Here is a 19,440-nt window from a genome sequence, read left to right as displayed (position 1 = left end):
AGCAAAGCAGAAAGCATAGCTTAATGATATCTGACCTTTTCATTAAGATAATAATGAATTATCTTTAACACTGTAAGAGGCTGTAGGCTTTGATACCAGGGCTGTAACATCCAGCTCGGGGAATATGAGATCCCAGGAAATGTTATCTCTAATTAAGAGAAAATATGCTTGCCCTCAAGAAGCAAGCCCTCAGCAGCTCGGTGTGCATTAGCACACAGAGCTGAGCAACCTGTGCTGAGGAGGTTGTGGCCTCCCTGTGAGTGAGTCCAGACCAGCTCCAGCCTCGTCCCCACAGACTGAGTGCTCACGAGATGTCAGGTTGCCCTCTAAGACCACAGCTCCTGGTTTAGTTTCATCTGAAGTGTTCCCACTTTGCATGCCTCAAGACTGCTTTATAAAATGAACTAGTATGCTCAAAGTATGGGACCATCAGATTTGCTTCAGATCCTGGCTTCTGGTCTGAACTAAGATGCTGGTATAGCCACAGGCAGAATGTGACGTTACTGTTCCAGTTTTGATCCCAGCAGTTTACTGCTGTTTGGCCCTGTGGATTGTTATTACTTTTTTTCTTCTCTTCCTGCAGAGTCTCAGGGACGAACAAACCATAACTTTAAGGATTACCTCCCTGGTTCTTCTGACCTTCCTGAACAGAATAAGGCTGTTGAACCAACAGGTCTCTGGAAGCAAACAACACACACTCATAACTTGCCACCTGGTCTGGAGTACCTGAGCCAGGTCCTCAATCTTTCCAAATGTTAGAATTGCTTTGTTTTTCTCATAAATTTCTTTGATACTTTGGGGGATGGATTTGTTTGGGTTGTTTTTTTTTTTGGAGGAGGCTTTTTAAATTTGATGTTACTATGAAATAAGGAATGTAGGAATGACAAGCACTTCTTTCACTGCTGCCATTCATTTCTACAGAAATCCATTTGTTATGCATTCAGCTCTCCTTGCACCATGGTTTTCTTTCCTCTAGGGCTTTTTCTAGGTCATACCATTACCCCTCTCGTGTTGCCCCGCTTTCTTTCCAGCTCCGTAAAAGCTCACTCTCAGGGAAATGGCTATCAGGCTCTGGGTGGCCTCAAAAAGACAAAAACAGGCAGTGTGTGAAGAAATTGTCACCTCCTTATAACTCATCCTTTGAGGAACACAAAGGTCCTCTGAGCAAATTCCTTCCAAGGACAGCGTTCTGCAGGTTAGAGGTAAGGTCCTGAGGAGGCAAGCTCTCATGGAGACGACTTTGTGAGCGTAAGCCTGAGTGGCAACAAACCCACAGAATCACAGAATCCCAGACCGTTAGGGATTGGAAGGGACCTCCAAAGCTCATCCAGTCCAATCCCCCTGCCGGAGCAGGAACACCCAGATGAGGTTACACAGGAAGGCGTCCAGGCGGGTTTTGAATGTCTGCAGAGAAGGAGACTCCACAACCTCTCTGGGCAGCCTGGTCCAGTGCTCTGTCACCCTCACTGAGAAGAAGTTTCTTCTCCAATTGAAGTGTCACAACCGCTCTGTGTCAGGTCCTGGGGCAGGACAGCGCCAGGGTGCCCAAGAAAGGGAAGTGCCTGCAAATGGAAGCAGATGAGTGGGTCACAGGCAGGGGAGCGAAAGGGAATGCTAAAGTTTTCTCAGTCCCACTGCTAAATGTCCAGTTGGCCACCTTGCTCTGTAAAACCTCTCGGCTCCTGGAGCTCAGACTGGTGATGGTCTCAGCTCCAAAGTGCCATGTCTTCCCACATGTTTTTACTTGGTGATCAGGGCTGCTGCTGCTTTGACACTGACTCCAGTTTGCATTTCACATGTGTCGAGATTCTTCTCTTATTCACTGAGTGTCACTTCATGCATCCTGCCTGGTACAGTCAGGAACAGAATCAGGCCCCCCGTGTATTCTGATAACAGTGATTCTGCTGCGCACGCCTCTGCTGTGTAGAGTTCTGGTGGTGCTGGCAAGTGTTTATTTCACTTGAGGTCTGTATTTTACATGTACATTATTTCTGGTAGTTTTGTACAGAAGCAGAAATTGAATGTATTTTATATTTGGAGCTAAGTTACCTAGCCAGCTATTGAAACTGGGAGACCTTTCAGAAACAATCTTTCATGTGGAGTTATGATTTTCATTTCATGGTGCCCATGCACAAAATGATATGTGTTGTCAATTACATGAGCATTTGCTCACAGGCTGTGGGAGCTACATTTTTTAGTCTAAAAGTGATGGCGTTAGTAAATAGTTGGCAGGTTGCATATTCAGTCTCCTATACAACCATGAATTATACCTTGGATTTATCCATACAATGTGGGCAAGTGAATTCTATTACTCCATTTTATAGAAGCTTTGCATCTGACATAAAGACAAAAGAGCAAGTGGCTGCCGGAATTATAACTGGAACTCAAGACTTCATTCATGCTTATGCTCAGCTCAGTAACCCATGTGTCTGCGCTGCAGCCCTCGCTAATTATTTTCAATTTTCTCTGTAGTCTGAAAAGTGGAAATCATGTGTGCAATGCTGATTACTGCAAAGCTGAGTTCCCATGCATTGCAGAACTTGTGCAAGGCTGAACTCATCCTGGCTGTGTGAGTGAAGAAATGAGCTTGTACGGGACAGGGCAGCAGCAAGGAGACCTGAGCCGCAGGGAGAGGGCTGCCTGCAGAATGGATGAGGCATTCACAGCCGCCAGGATGACCCCTTGGGGTTTATCCTGATGCACTAAGATTTTTGTGTAATGAATTTCTCAAATGAGTGACAATGTTTCTAGCAGAACTGGGCATTTGTGATGCCGTTGGGAAGACTGGAAGAGTGTGTATCCTTCTGGTTGTGTGTGTATTGGGGAAAGGTAGGTCCAAATTGACATAGGGACAGACAGATGCTACTGGAAGGACATGGGGAACAGAAAACCTGCTTTAAAAGAAGACTGAGTGTTTCATCTTTAGGCTAGCAGAATGCTCTCAGAGAGGGAACTGCGATAGCTCTTACCCCTTGAAGAGTAAACAACCTGTGGGAAAAGGGGACATTTAATTTATATAATGATATTACCAGAAGAAAGATTGTACAGAAAGTGACTGCGAATAAATACAGAATAAAAAAAGTAGGAATGAGGTTCTGGGATTATCTCCAGCAGGAGCTGGGAAGATAGTGGGTTAGATTTGAGAAAGCTGAATATATTTCTTAATAAGACCGTGATGTGTCTGATTCTGAAACAAGGATCCAAATTTAGCAAATCTCAGGGATCTTAATCTAAACAGCAACTCAGGGACACAGCCTATAGTGTCAGTAAGTCAGGCTGAGGAGCGATGCACTCAGCAGTTCAAGGTGCATCAGAGAAAGGCAATAAACTGCTTCTCCCCTGCCAAACTGATACCAGGCTTTCTGTCATTGTCACAAAAGTGATGCTCTTTAAACAATTTCCTGCAAAACGGGTTATCTAAACCTCATTATTACCTTCCAGATCACAGCCATAGTTTGAGGAATTGCCCAGTGCACATCACAGAGATTGAGGGAACCTGTGCCCATAGCAGGAGCAGACAGACAAGATCTCAGAGAAGAATTTTCCAAGTAGCTGAACAGCAGGTTATGCCACCATTCGGGCTTAACCGATTTTGTGAGATGCTTCTTGGTTTATACTTGGTTAGACTGACCAGATGTAAATCTAATGCCCACAAAACTGAATTCTGAGAACTAGCTGTAGAAGTAATTTTGACATATCTGAGCTCAACAGGACTGAGACTCTTGTAAACCAAAGAGCTTTAGATGCTTTCAAATGCAAGTGGAGAATTCCCTTAATCCACAAGTGCCCCAGCAAAAGGGGGCATCAGAAAAGCTGCCCTGCAGAAACCAGGGAAAGGCAAAACGAGCCTTGCAAGTGGTGCGCTGCCACGGTGTCTCAACATCGTTTATACATCGTTCACAATAAACCAATACACCGACTAAAATCAATCAAAGCTTTTAACAGCTCAGGCTCGTTAATTTTCTTTTCCCTCTGAACGAAAAAGAAATCCATATTAAAATCAATACTAAAATATTAAAATAGTCCTACCATTTTTAACTTTATCCTTTTTTCACCAGCAGAACACTTCCCATGAGGTCCAAGAGACCACATCTCTCTTGAAACCTAAACAACAAATGGCAAAGAGTCTTGGGAGAAAATTTTTAAGTCCAAATACTTTTTATTATTTCAATTACTGGCAGGCACATTTCAGAGATTAATGAAAGGGATCAAGAAATTTATCTTTTACCAGCTTTTCTTTGCAGCCTGAACTAGCTGCAGGAGATGACTAGAACTGACAAATGGCTGCAACAGTTTGAACATGTTAGCAGGCAGGATTTATCAATTGTAAAATATACAGATGCGGGAGACCTGTGACATGCTGGTCTCAGAAGGTCGCTGTGTGCTTTCTGTCTGCAGCTGTGAGTAATGGCAAAATCCTGTGCCGAGCGTTTGCTCATCAGGAATTTAAGGAAAAAGAGATTAGCAAAGCCTAAACTGTCACATAAAAGAGGCATAAATAGTCACCTAAAACTGAAAGGCTGACCAAAATTAAGTCTTGGTTTCACAATACTAATGACTGTTCCCTAAAAAAGAATAATACTGGAGGGACAATAAGCACAGCAAAGCTGAATATCAAGGCAAACAGCTTTTCTCCTACAATCGTAACCAGCTCACAGGGGAAGACGGTTTCAGACAGGCAGGAGTTTCTTTGGGGAGCTTCTGTTTTGCTCATTCTGGAGCCCTGGCAGACTTGGAGGGCAGAGCTCCCATTGCCAGAGACCAGAGCAGTAAAGCTCATGTGTGCCATCGTTGGCATCACCCAATAGTCCTGCTGGGCTGCTCCTGTGGGGCCCTTTGGGATGTGGCTACAGCGCGTTTTGAGCTTGAGCCCAAACTCTTTGGCTCCTGCGTGGCCACAGTGAACCTTAACTTTGGGGTAAGGGGCTTCCCCTCTGCCAAGCCCAGGAGGGAGGAGGAGGATTGAGAAGTGGGTCCTGCTTCTCACAGACGATCACTGGCAGCCCCAGACTTTTCCAACTCCCACCACCTTGTTTATTTTTTTTTAAACAGCTGGACCGGATAATTATTCATCAGCAAGTGGAACTTCTTGAAGGTACGGCATAATTCCCATCACTCTTTAACTGTCTTGGTACACAGACATCTTCAAAAGGCTTCCGGGTCTTGCTCCCAGCTTGTTGAAGTCACTTCAAAGTCTCCCGTGGCCCTTGTGTCAGGCCTGTAATGTGGTGAAAGCTCAATTTCTTTATGCCTGTTCTGTGGCAAAACAATGAGAAGAAAAAGATTACAGTGAGTAATCTCCACACCACTCCTAAATTCTCTCCCTCAGACACCTCCCTCTCGCAGTTATTAAAGTTTAACCATCTTCCCAACCCATGGAAAAATTTATTGTCTTTAACAATAATTAACATGCCATGAGAAACAAAGCAGATAAAGAAGGGAAGGTCAGAATGCACAAAATGAAGTGTAAGAGTTTCTATTTACGTAGTTCCTCAGAATGACAAAGTACTGAACAAGTATTAAGATCTGCAAGTAAATAATCTGTTAATGTATTTCTCCCATTCAAAACGTTTTCAGCCTGATTCTTGGATATCTGGCTGGGTGAAAGTTCTGTCACTGAAGTGGGACAGCCTCATATTGTTACTTTTCATGGATAATAAAGAAAAAGCCCAACCCAAAACTCAGGATGTGAATTCTGTTTTGTGACATGCACTTCAGCGTACAGCAAATCAAAATCCTTGAACTAAAATATTCCTTCAAAATACAGATCTAACATTATGATTTCCTTATAACTGTATATTTTCCTTGTGTCGTTATTTCAAGACAGTTTTTTAAACAGTCTCTGTTCCACAGATTTTTAGAATATATACCAATATGTATATACACACATATATATACTAACATTATACTAAGGTAATGCTCTACCTGTTTTGCTTTATTAGCCATACTTGGCACAGAGACCTCCAGCAAATACGAGATAAAAAACCATTTGGGACAAAGAGTTTACTTTGCAGTAGAAGAAAATGATTGCTTTAATCGTAACCTGTGTTCGCCTATAAGGTCTTTCACCATAAGGATTGCCGATAACACGGGACGAGAGGTGATTACTGTGAACAGACCCTTGAGATGCAACAGCTGCTGCTTCCCCTGCTTCCTGCAAGAGGTGAGTGAACCTCAATTGCCTCTTGTTCGAGCACCTCACTGTACGTGTGCAGCATTAACAAAGCCTTGTGCAACCTCTGCGAGGGTGGCAGGAGGTAACTGACTCCCACCTCTCAGCCTGGGGACTGCATGGAGGTCTTAGTTTAGAGGTAACTGTTGATTAATGGGGCCCTTTTGCAAGCTACGTGCCCAGCGTGCCTCCTCGCTTTTGTGAGACCTTACTTTCCTGACATATCCCAAATAAAGCTTTTGTGCCTGATGATACAGGTGTCTCTCCAGCCAGGTAGCACCCTAAAACCCTGCTTTCCCTGCCACAGACTAACCTCTGTCAGGGCTACAGATGGAAATCACCCGTTGCACTCCCAGAGGGTGAAGGATGGGAAATTCCTGGCCACGGGTGCATATGGGTGTGACTGGGATGCTGCTCTTCTGGGAGGCCAATGCTTTGCTCCACGGCTCTGCCCCTTCCAGACCATATATCTCTGGGAAATTGCAGAACCCGGAAAAAAGCTGCTCTGGGTGAAAAATGCAGATCCCATGGAGTAGCAGAGGTTTTCTCCTTATTTTTGACTCGCCTTTATTCAGACATATCTTTCTCGGTTTATGAAAATGTTGTAAAGGTTAACTCATCTACCTACTTCCTCAGTACTACATCAGGATTTTTTTAAAAAGATTCTTTGGCAGCACATCTACTATATATAAAAAAGCTTACAGGATACTCACTGATTACAGTTACAAAAATTTTTCACAGTGCACGGCCTTTATCAAATGTTATCTTATAAGTAAGGTGCGAGCTTCTGGTGCAGTTCTTGGGTTTCATATTGTCCACTGTATTTGAATACACAATTAGACAGCCCAGTAATATCTAGTTGACAGTTTGGTAAAATGATATAAAGTTACATTCAATAAATAAATATTTTGTCATTATACAAACAATACACTATTATGGAAAAATGTACTAATACAAAATTAGTTTATAAGACTCTTTTGTTTTCTTTTGTTTGCTAGTTAGAAGTTCAGTCTCCACCAGGTACAGTAGCTGGGTATGTTGTACAGAACTGGGACCCTTTTCTGCCAAAGTTTACCATACAGAATGAAAGTAAAGAAGATGTACTGAAAATAATTGGCCCATATGCCACTTGTGGCTGTTTTGAAGATGTTGACTTTGAGGTACGTTTCTTAAGTGTGTTCAGAATTTTAAAGTTTTAATACTTTGAATACATTTCTTACCCAAAAATCCTGTTATTCTACCCTGAAAAATACGATGTACATTGCTATAATTATGGAACAGGAGTACAACGATGTTAATTGGAGTTCCTGACTTGTACATTCAGACACCTACAGATGTTTCCTGGACAGGAGTGACAAGGAAATAAACGTGTCACTAAAGGAAGTCCTGGTCCTCTGCAGTCCATAAACACTCGGCCATTGATTTTGATAGGCTCAGGGTTTCATCCCACACACGTTTGCTGTTACCTGGCACAGTCCCTTGGAGCCTGTGGCATTGAATCTGCTACCTTCATTGGCCTCAGCTTGAGAACCACGGGCAGGATTACTGTCCAATATGTCTACATCCATTTGACAACATTCATCAGGAGAAATACAATTCTGATGAGCCATGGAGAATATTTAAAGGATGAGAGGGAGAATGGGAGATGCTCAAAGAAACCCTGGATGGAGTTTTCTGATATGAACAAAGTGCTTTGCCTTAGTTAAGGAATCATGAAAGAGCTTCTTTGCTGATGAACTCATTAGCCAAATCAGACTTGAGTGAGAAGTTTCAGTAACACAGAAACATGCAGAGGGCTGCATAACTGAGAATGTATCTGTCAGTTGTAGGGGACAGTGGTCCACAGCACTGGTACTCCTGTGACTTGGAGCATATCAGAAACACAAGATAGGGAAAAATGTCATTGTGAAAGAAGAGCAGAAGTGGTATAAACTTTCACAACTGCTTTCCTCCACTTTTCTGTCAGCTCTGAAGATGCTGACATTTCCAAACTTGAGGCCTTTTCTTGTGTGTCGCTCCTAAAGGCAAATCTGACACGAATAGAACATCTCAATGGTAAGAATAAAAGAAGAACCTGACAACTATAGCATACTCTGTGTGTCAGGGCACAGTCATTAATTCTGTGGAGATATAATCGGTGTGTACTTGATTTGTTTACATTTTTTTATTTGTGCAGGTTAAAGCTCTCAATGAGATGTCAACAATTGGCAAAATTTCCAAGTACTGGTCTGGATTTGTAAACAATGTCTTCACCAACACCGCCAACTTTGGGATCCAGGTCCCTGTAGATCTTGATGTGAGAATCAAGGCAGTAATGATTGGTGCTTGTTTCCTCATTGTAAGTATGCAAACCAAGAGGTGGGCCTACAGAGGTGGGCAGACTGGGACCAAAGGGGCCTTTGCTGTCAGCTATGATCCTACAAAGGCATGGGTGCAGTGGGAAGCCAAGCCCACTACCTAAATCATAAGTAAACTGAAACACTTCTACATTTTACGGCTGTTATTTTTTTTTCCTTATTTGCTGAGCATCTTTAGGTTCCTTGTTTATTCTTGTTTATTAAACTGTTTAAATAGCATTTCACATGTAATTCAATACCGTGCATGGTAGGATATCAATATATCAAATATCAACATACACATCAAACCTGCCAGACTCCCCCAAAGCCTTTACTTGTTGTGTTTGAACGGGTATATGAACCAAAAAAAGAGTTATGTTATAGGCTCTTCTCGGTGACAAACAATGATAGGACAAGGGGTAACGGACACAAACTGGAACACAGGAGGTTCCACTGAAATTGGAGAAGAAACTTCTTCTCAGTGAGGGTGACAGAGCCCTGGCCCAGGCTGCCCAGAGAGGTTGTGGAGTCTCCTTCTCTGCAGACATTCAAAACCCGCCTGGACGCCTTCCTGTGTAACTTCATCTGGGTGTTCCTGCTCCGGCAGGGGGATTGGACTGGAGGAGCTTTGGAGGTCCCTTCCAATCCCTAACGGTCTGGGATTCTGTGATTCTGTGTGATCTAATGGCAACTTCAAACAGTGAGCGCCACTTCCATAGTTCTGTCGAGTGTTGCACGTAAGACCTTTAGGTCATGTGAAATTTCCCACAGAAATTCCCTTGTGAAGATAATCATAAGAGAATAATTATGTGGAAAGGAGAATACTTGCTGTTGGGGTAAGGATGAAGTTAAGATGGGTGTTTTCTAGAGTTACAAATTGACATTTCCTGTCCCAGTCTTTTGCCAACACCGAGGTGTTAATATTGACATGCAATGGTCTCAAAATCATCTGTCGTACTTCCATCAGAGAATACAAAACAAAAGGACAAAATTATTTAAATTATTCTCTAGGAAGTGTTTGCTTTAAAATAGCAACGATTCAGATATTTTGCTTTTATTAGGTTAGAGATGTAACTCTCATGACACTTAAGGTTTTCAGATTGCGTCCTCCCAAACTCCTGTTGCTCAGTGGCAGAATGATAGAAAACAATTGACATTTAATTACTTTACGTGAAAAAAGCCTGCAAGTAGGACTTTTGATAGTAATTGTTGCGTTTATGTACTTTCCATACCTTTCACAGTTTGTTTATTTGTAGGACTTAATGTTCTTTGAAAACTCCTTGGATGGATTATAACAAGAAGACAGAAGCAATAAAATATGCAGGATGTGTTTCAGTAAGTAAAAATGAAAATAAATTGATCTTCTTGCTTTGAAGACTTACACGTTAGATACTTTCTAATTCTTTTTCATTTCTTCCAGAAATCCCTTGAGCTTTGGACGTGATTTTGAACTGCACAAATCCTTGTTCCTTATAGGAAAAGAAAGGGAGCTAATGATGGTGTTTATTAAAATACGTCTCATGTAAATAATAGTTTCCCACTTACTTTTTATGTGTGTTGTAGCTAAACACATACTTTTCACACAGAGCACTGTTGCTTTGGAACAGTGCTATTCTCTTCTTCCTCTTTTGATGTTCCTGCACAGGAAATCATGAAAGAAGAGATGAAGGCTTGCAGCGTCACTGATGAAAGTCTATGTTTAGCGAAGCCTTTGATGGTTTTGCAAGTGCTGGTACCAGTTACTAACCACATGAGCGTGTCTTCTGGGGGTTTGCTCTTTCGTCATTTGAGAAGTAATTTTCTGATTTGTTATTTAATTAATAGTAACAAACTGAGATTGAAGGTAACAAATACAAAGACATCACCCGACGGGAAGTTCAAGATGTTATCTGTTTCAGGGAGTTGAAAGAAGAGAAGTGATGTTTGCTAGTAAATTAATTTTATGGTAAAGAATCTTTTAATGAGTGGCAGCCAGAGACTGGGCTTCCAGTACCAGAGTTGGGAAGGTAGGCTCTAGTCAGAAAATCTGATTTTCCACTGCTTTTACTGAATGCAGGTCATAAAGTCTGAGAGGTGATTCTCTGTGTGCTGGAGGGCAACAAACCGTTTCACATTTGAGCTGTCTGGTGGTAAGGATTCTTGCTCCCGTCCACTGGAGACTTTCCTTAAAAGCTTTGTTCCTTTTAATACTATCTGGTGGAGGATCACTTTCCATTCAGTCTTGCCTGAGGCCACCCTAGACCAGAATTATTCTTTTCCTTTGGCAAGCTCAGGTATTTGCTATGATAGGGCTGTGCAATAGGAGCTTTTTCTATTTCAGATGGCTGTTTCACTTAGCTGTTAATTCCTGCAGTCACACCTCATCACACTGTTCCCAAACATTCCCACCAACAGGCTTTTGCTAATACAAGCTTCCTCTGTAGAAAGATCCCTGATACATATGCCACATAAACAGAATTTTTTGTTGTTATAAAATATTTGCTGTATGAACTTGTTTATGCCTCTCAAAAACTCAAAGGAGTCCTCAAGAAGCAAGAATTACCATACAGCATTGGTGATAAAAACAAACGCTGTTATAGTCACGGGTCAAGCTTCCAAGGGGAACATTTTACAAATCACCATGAATGCTGGGTTTTTTTAGCATAAACTAGTAATTCAATTCTTGCAAATAACCAGCACATCAACGGAAAGGAGAGGAGATGATGAATAATTCATCGAAATGAAAAAGAGCTAAATTTATCAGGTGATTAATTCTCAACAAATATTTAGACTAATTTTAAATTAATGTTCGTGGATATGAACTCAAACACAGTGAAGTCAGGAAGTTGCAACTGATGTTCCCATAGTGAAATTAGCTCAGGAATGCTTATAGATTTAAACAGTATGTTTTAGATTATATACCACCCTTAGGTATTTATACAGATTTACATATGTCTGGAAAATAATTGTGGTTAACAAGCTCTGACAATCACCATCTGTTAACCGTTTCATTACCGGCTCTCGCTGTGACTCCTAGCAGCGCAATCAGGCTGCCATCTGCAGAAGTGATGAATTTCCAGGGAACCATTGCTGCCACCTTTCCCAGGAGAAAGCACCCTGTGCAGTGGCTGTCAGCTTCGTGGGCAAGAAGCTCCCTCCTGCGGAAATCTATAGTTTTGCAGAAGAATACAGGTGACTGCTGCCAATTTGCTATTCTTGCTAGTTTAACGCTGGTGTCATTCTGTTAGATTGAGTCCTTTCACTTCTGACTTACTTCAGTGCAGATTGAGAAGGAGAGCCAGATTTTTATATTAATTTATCTCTTTAAATCCCTTTGCCGCCTTAGAAGTGACTGTTACTGTAGCCAGCAGTCTCTGGTCTCACACAAAACCACGTCCTTGCTCTGTTTTGTGTGTCCACATGCCCGACCGAATGCAGTGCCGGAGATCAGCAGGCTGCCTGTCCATCTTCCTCTGCAATTCCCAGTCCTCTCATGAGCCTTAACAAGCCAAAGACATCTTTGAAGCAAATGTGTCCAATCACCATGGAAGTCAATACAAACCAGGGTCTGTCTTACCTGCGGTGTTGAGTTTGGCAATATGTGCATATATTTTTTATGTATTGCAGCTAGATTAAATTACTGTATTTCTTGCACTTAGTGACTTTGTTGCTGTTTAGTGTGTTAGTACAATTTTTTGTTGCTGTTTTCTTTAAGAGTAATGCTTGCATTTGTGTATGAGTAAGTTTGACTGCCTCTGTTTATACCCAGCAGCAGCTTCTGGGATGTACAGGAACAGGTTCAGTCTTGGATTAAACAAAGCACTGGGGCTGGGATGGCTCTTGCTGGCAAAACTTCAGCAGCCTGCTTGACCTTGGTCCCACCCTTCAACATCCCAGTAGAAATTCAGTGCTAACACCAGCACTTTTTCAACTGGAAGCTCCTTCATCTAAATCACAGCTGCCATATGAGGGCATCCTCAGCAAAGTTGATGGAGTTCTGCATTATACTGCTAAAGAAAAGCTAATGTGTACTAAGATTTTAAAAACCTGTAGCTCTAACTAGTAACTCTTTCTCAGTCATAGCAATGCGTTTCACATTATGGGAGCTAGGTAAGCTCTCTACAAATCTCACCTTTCACTATTCCCCCATGGACTAGGAGTGGCACTCCAAAGGGGAGAATTCAGTATTTCCCACAGGGAGACGGATATTCTCTAAAGCAGATTCATGTCCTGAACTTCTTTTAGAAAGAAACACGTTTTTTCTGTTTGAATGAAACAGAAATTTCACTTAATCCAGGCAAGCAAATAGTTTCACACTTGACCATGACCCAAACAGTAAAGCTGTGTAGTACCTAAATCCTGTGCTCAGTAGATGGCAGCAACAGTTCATTATTCCAGTATTCAGCTTTCCACAGGTCACAAGCTGTACCCAGGACACTGATTAAAGATCCTCTAACCTCTGATTGATTTCTATCCTAAACTGGAGAATTTTATTTTCTTTGTCTGACATTAAACGTTTGCCACACGATGCTGGGTTGCCATTATTGCCTGCAACTTACAGCTAAATTACTGGTGATATTTTGTGAGACCTGGTGGATGCATGGGTAGAATCCAGTCTACCACGAAGAGAATTCTTCTGGTCAGCCAAAAAATTTCATATATATATATATATGTTTTTTTCACCTGGAGCATCTCTCCAGCTTCCACAAGTGGACAGTGGAGAAGTCCCAGGACATTCCCCACCTTCTACAGAAAGTGCTGCATCTAAAGGGGACTGCTTTGCGGCGGCGCCCCTAGAAATGTGGAGGGTTTCTATGGGTAAAACAACTGTGCCTCCATGTCATGCCATCCTGCTCCACCACGATGTGCTCTCCTGAAGCAGAGGGATGGAAACCTCCTGCAGTGCCATAGACCCAGAGGACCCCAGTACCTGGGAAAGAGCTGGTTTGTCCATGGGAAGGTGGACCATTTTTTTGCAAGAAAGTCACAACACAGAATCGCTGTGAGTCCTTAGATCTTTTTGTCATCTAATAATTTGGTGGACACAAAAGTACTTCTCCTTGTAGACTTTGATGTGCCTATTAAAAAATATCTCTTTTTGTTTCAATTGACTTATTTGTTTTAGGAATAGATAAACCCAGAAATGGTCTAAAACCACATTTTCTAATGGAATTGTCTAAGTGGTGCCTGTTTGGGAAACAAATGTAGGCAATATTCCTCCTCCTGACTCTTGGTTGTATTAATTTCTTTTCAATCAGAATGGGCCCCTCACTAGAAGAAGGATGTTGAGATTCTGGAGCGTGTTCAGAGAAGAGCCACAAGGATGGGGAGGGCTCTGGAGAACAAGCCTGATGAGGAGCGGCTGAGGGAACTGGGCTTGTTTAGCCTGGAGAAGAGAAGGCTGAGGGGAGACCTCAGCACCACCTACAACTGCCTCAAGGGAGCTTGTGGAGAGGTGGGTGCTGGGCTCTTCTCCCAGGTGATGGGGGATAGAACAAGGGGAAACGGCACCAAGCTGTGCCAAGGGAGGTTCAGGTTAGAGATAAGGAGGAAGTTCTTTCCTGAGAGGGTCGTCAGAAGCTGGAACAGGCTGCCCAGGGAGGTGGTGGAGTCACCATCTCTGGATGTGTTTAAAGAGCGGGTAGACGAGGTACTTAGGGATATGGTTTAGTGGGTAGACAGGAGCGGTTGGACGTGATGATCTCAGAGGTCTTTTCCAACCGAGCCATTCTGTGATTCTGTATGTTCTATGTTAGAATGATACACACTAGTTTAATTCAAAGATTGGCTTTAGCTTTTTACATGTGCTTTTTTCTTTTTTTTTGGAGGGGGGACGATTTAGTTCCTTAGGGAAAATTACCCCATGTCCTGTGAAAAGAGATTTTTTTTTTCCTAGAATCCTAGATATTTTTCTAAACTTGATCCCTTCCGTAATGCCAAATCATTCTTGGAATACTCTATTAGCATCCACCATGAGACAACAGTTTATTCATCATTTGTCAGTATTTTGTTACTTCACTTCTCTCAGTTGAAGCCAACAAAACCATGTTTTTGGAGTGAGACAGCCCAAGCCAGACACAATCTTCTGCTTTCTTTCTGTACTTGTTAGTAGTATTATGCTCACAAAAGCCCACTAACCTCACACAAAAGAAAGGTCAGGAGGACAGAGTCCAATGTGTGCCCAGTGACTTGTCCCCAAAGTGCATTCACTCCTGTATCCCAATGGACAGTGACTTCCTGCCACTGTGAAAAGGAGACCCTAGGCAGCCTCACATTGTTATGTATCTCCTAGATTGCCATGGAAAATTAATCTCAATTCACAATTAGGTCTTATTCTCCAGTCTCTCTTTGCAAAAGCAGTACAGAGGCTCGTCACCCCTTTTCTAACTTCCAATTTCTTCTGGCAAAGCAGTTTAAACACAGTTATTACAGTATTGTTGCAGGAATCAGAGCCCTGACCTCACCTGCCTTGATAGGTCTACCTGCACACCTACTTGAAAGCTACAGATTTCATACTAAACCTTATATATTAATGTACATGGGACTACTCAATCCAGTGAACCTCAGGTCTCCCTGGCTGTTGAAAAGGCTTACTGGGAAGCTCATGTTGGTGGGCTGTGTTTCCAGCATGGAGCACTGGGGTCAGCTGTGGAGCCGTGCAGCGCTGGTACTTACACAGCTGGTTTGTTGGCCTTGGTTTGGAAATAAATTTACTTTACAGTATTGTGTGGATTAAATCCGTCTTCTCTGTTTGATATCCTCATTCACAAGTAATAAATAAGTCAGGCAATCTTGTATAGATCCAAATTCAGTGCTTTCACAGGCTGTGCGTTCAGTTCTGTGTACTTCTTATTACATGGGCTCTGGCACAGAATAGCTCCTAAAATCTGGATAATGGCAAGCAGGTAAGCGTGGAGACTGCTCAAATGCTTAAAGATAAGTGAGAACTTTGTGTGCTCTTATATCTAAGGAATCTAGCACCTCCCAGGTTTAATCTTCAAATAACTGTGTAATAAAACTGTTGACAAGAGAGAGTTCTCATAAAATCTAAACCCTTTGCTACCTTAAGTAACCTCATTAACTCTGATTGTGGACTATGTAAAGTAAGAGTAATGGCTGACAGATTAGGCTTAGCGTGTAATAAAATAAAAGAATGTTATGGAAAAACACAGGAGAGAACCAGGAGGCACAGCATGGCACCATGAGAGCCACGCTGCCTCACAGCCAGCCCAGGGCTGAGACATCCTCTCCTCCATCGCTTACAGGGGAAGATGCACTTTGGGTACACGTGGCTGGAAAGCAGGAAAGCACACACCACGCATTTTCCATACTGAGGTTTCCATAGGGCAGTCATAGGATGTCTAATGATGTTTTTATTCTGGCAACTGGGTGAGCACTGAGGGAAAATTCTTCCTGTAAGTAATTTCTAAAGGGCTTATTAGCTTGATGTGCTTTTCCACTTTAAGATATTAATTTGAGGGACTTTTTTGCTCTACGCCAACAACATCAGGTAAGTGCTCTGCTTACATTACTGATTCTTTGTAGTAAAAAAAATACAGCATACAACAATAAACCCCAAAAAGCCGCTGTGGGCAGTCACTGCTGTCTCTAGAAATACTTGTTTGTATCTAGAAATGACCCTGGACACTTCTGTTTGTTGCTGTTTCAGATGAGCACATTTAGAGAAAGAAAAGGTCACAGTGCATGTGTCAAGGTCCACTACGGCTTTGTAAATCTCAGTTGTTTATGGATTGCTTGCAGAAACTTGGGGAAGGCTATTGACTATTATTATTTTATCCACGTTATTTCTAGACCCACAAAGAACCATATTTTGCTAGCAGGAATCATTCTGGGGAGCTGTCTTTAATAGCAATGCCCCTACATACCAGCCAGCACTGAAATAAGAAATGAAGCCTGGGTTTAAAATAAGGATCACTACTAGAAACACCTTGTATGCTTCACACTAGGAGACACTAGAGACACTTTTCTAGAGTTCAAATGAAAGTTTTGAGCATTTTTTTAACTACTTCTGGGTTTCATGAAGAACCCAAAGTGTGAAAATACTGCTTTATTTAAAGAAGAAAAATCCTATTTGCTTTGCAAAATTCGGGGGAGACATTTTTGCTATTATATATGACAGTTTGCTGCGTACATAGAATAGGAGTTAAAAAGTGGAGTATTTACTTATTCTAGCTTCTCTCCCATCTCTAGATTCATACAGTTGTAAATTAAGGCTCAGAGCACCTGGGGACCAAGTAAGAGCCACAGGTGATGCATTTCCTGTCCCTCAGCATTGCCCAGCAACAAAGTTGGACCTGGAACTGTAAGTTTCCCTTGGAAACAAGGTGAGGGTTGCACGAGTCCTTACTGTTTGTGATCCAAGGTAATTTTAAAAATGTCCATATTTAAATCGAGAACTAGATGTGCATTTTAAACTCCTTAGAGTTTGGAACAGTTTTGACTAGGTAAATAATTACTTCTGAACCTTTTTCACTTAACTGAGCCTGTCATATGAGAGCAGCATCACACCAGTGCTCTGAAAATGCAGCAGCTCAGACAAAAACAAGCGTAATGGAAGCCAGGACAAGCAAGATATTAGCTAAATTAACTTAGTAAATAATTGAGTTAAGTTGTTTCCTACTAGGAACAGTTTTATCTCTGCCTTTATTGCTGCAGACAACCAAAATGGTGTCCCAGAAAAGTAAAACTTCAACGAGAATTAGTGGCATGCAATGCATTTCATCCTTCCTGGCACAGTGCTGTGGCAATTGTCCCAGCAAATTCAATACAATCCCACAGTTTGAGTCCTTTCCCAATGAAGTCAAATAAAAAACTAAAGAGGTTTTCTTTTTCCTTTGATCTGCAAGATGTGCCATTGATGTCCTTCATCCACCCAGACACTCATATGGTGTTCATGGCTGTGGTACTAGGCCAGTACTCACACTGTTAATCACGCCTGCAATGTGAAGTGGGACCGTGCTTGCTGCTGAGGAAAACTTGAACGGGTGCATTTTCTTCTTGCTTTGCTGAATAACTGCAAGCAGGGCACGAGGAAATAACGCACAAGATTCGGAGCAGTACAGCAACAGCAAGAGACACAAAAGGCAGGACCGCAGAGAAAAGTGCCTGTGCAAACAGGCTGGGTGTGTCTTTAGGGAAAGGCTTTGTTCAGTCAGAGCAGAGTAAGGCCAGCTGATAGATATGCTGACTCTAAACACACCAGCAAGCGTGACACCTAAATAAAGAGCTTACTTCTGTAAGCTAAAACTGTTTGCTTTCAGCTGCAGTGGTTGGAACCAGCGAGACTGGGCATTTTGCCTTGATTTTTGATTTTACAACGGAAAACTTATCTCTTCCAATGGGTATGTGCATGTGACGGCCGGCTGCGTCACTGCTATCAGAGAGGTGTGGCTGTATGACTGGGGATGGGGAAAAGCATACGTCTCAGCTGACTTCGGGGTAACTTGTTTGCACAAGCAGTCTCATCAAATGATTTGTCCCAGCTCTTTCGGTCTTTTGCTCTCTTGCCAGTACTGGGCTTGCCAGGTTACAGGGAACAGGGTGTTGTAGTTGAACTATCACCACCCTGGGTAAGGCTTTGATGTCAGGGGAAGGCTGAAGGGTTGTGGAGCTTGGGAAAAAGAAAGGGTCTGACCAAGATCGATCCCTGCAAAACCACAGGATAACTTGAACTGGAGGAAAGAGCAGGAGTGTCATAGGAAAAAAAAAAGAGCAGGGGGTGGAGAAGGACACAAGGAGGACAAAATATTTCTATCAAAAGTAAATGAATGCTTTCAACTAGCTGTGAAATCTAATATGGGCTTTACAAATACGTGCTCAGAGGAAAACATATGATGGATCTTCATTACAGACTAAACATCTGCTTGGTGGAGTCATGGTTATCTAATGCACTGCTGATCTGTTCAAGCTGTAATGCTCTCTTATCTTGTGCTTCAGGAATATCACCGCTAGAAGATGATTAAGGAGTAAAAATGTTTTAAGAAAATCTGCAGAGTTGCAAACCACATCATTCTGCATCGACGCGCTTGGCTCCGTATTTATTTATTACTGCAAATATGTGTTAACTGTCTTGGTGAACTTTTTACTCTAAATCACTTAACTATGAAAAACTAAAACAGAAGCCTTTCCTGAAGGAGGGATATCATAGCAGATGAAATAACAAAGAGCCAAGGCAAACCTGTACAAGAGAGCTCAGACTGCTCTCTTCTCCCACACTATCTTTGAAATTAAATTCAAATTAAATTCAAAGGCTGTTGTTTATAAAGCGATAACATCTTAACTGCAGTCTTGATTGACACAGAAGGGTTTAGAGTTCCAGCACGACAGTGAAGCGCTAAAACCACAGGGCTTCATTCAAAGCCCAATGAAAATAAAGATTGACCTTTGGATCAGGTCATTAACACTGTTCATCAAATGAGACCAGAGTAATTGCACACAGCTCTAACAGCAAGTATTTTAGATCATTAACTCAGAGAAAATAACTAGTAACTGGTATAAAATATGTGCTCTAGTTCTAAAGCCACAGCAAATACAGATTAATGCTAATAAAGAGCCACTTAGGCAGAAATCACATGCTTTGAAATTCTGGGAAAGATCAATGAAAGAGAACCATATAGAATAATGCTAAAAAAAACCAAAACAGAGTGAAAAAGGCTTTTACCTCGATTTTGGAGACCTGCCTAAGAGCTTAGTAGTTCCAGAAACCTGCAGAGCCTACCTGTGTGGACTTGTAGGCAAATTCACCCCATTCAGCTTGCAGAAGCCGCAAGCCCAGCAGGTTGGACATCCCATCTCCAGCAGAGAGTGGTCATTTCCCATTCTTCCCTTTTAGGGCAACAAACTGGAGGGAGGAGAGCGATGAAGGACCAATAACAACTCATTGATGCTGTATAAGCTAATGGTACCTGCCACAGTGCTTGAATGGATGAACTG

General features: G+C 42.1%; 1 protein-coding gene across 1 annotated transcript; it reads left to right on the top strand.

Moving 5' to 3' along the window:
* Positions 1 to 583: 583 nt before the first annotated feature.
* PLSCR5 (phospholipid scramblase family, member 5) lies at positions 584 to 9,803 on the top strand (the record flags this gene model as incomplete). Its single annotated transcript, XM_010185405.1, has 6 exons — positions 584 to 735; positions 5,053 to 5,095; positions 5,943 to 6,163; positions 7,171 to 7,332; positions 8,349 to 8,510; positions 9,765 to 9,803. Coding segments are annotated over 6 exons (779 nt in total), but the record flags the coding sequence as incomplete, so codon positions are not given.
* Positions 9,804 to 19,440: the final 9,637 nt, after the last annotated feature.

This window comes from Mesitornis unicolor, unplaced genomic scaffold (genome assembly GCF_000695765.1).
Source record: "Mesitornis unicolor isolate BGI_N332 unplaced genomic scaffold, ASM69576v1 scaffold4545, whole genome shotgun sequence".
In the NCBI taxonomy this organism is placed as follows: Eukaryota; Metazoa; Chordata; class Aves; order Mesitornithiformes; family Mesitornithidae; genus Mesitornis; species Mesitornis unicolor.
Note: the sequence above shows the minus strand (reverse complement) of the source record. Positions and strands in the feature narration are given on the sequence as shown.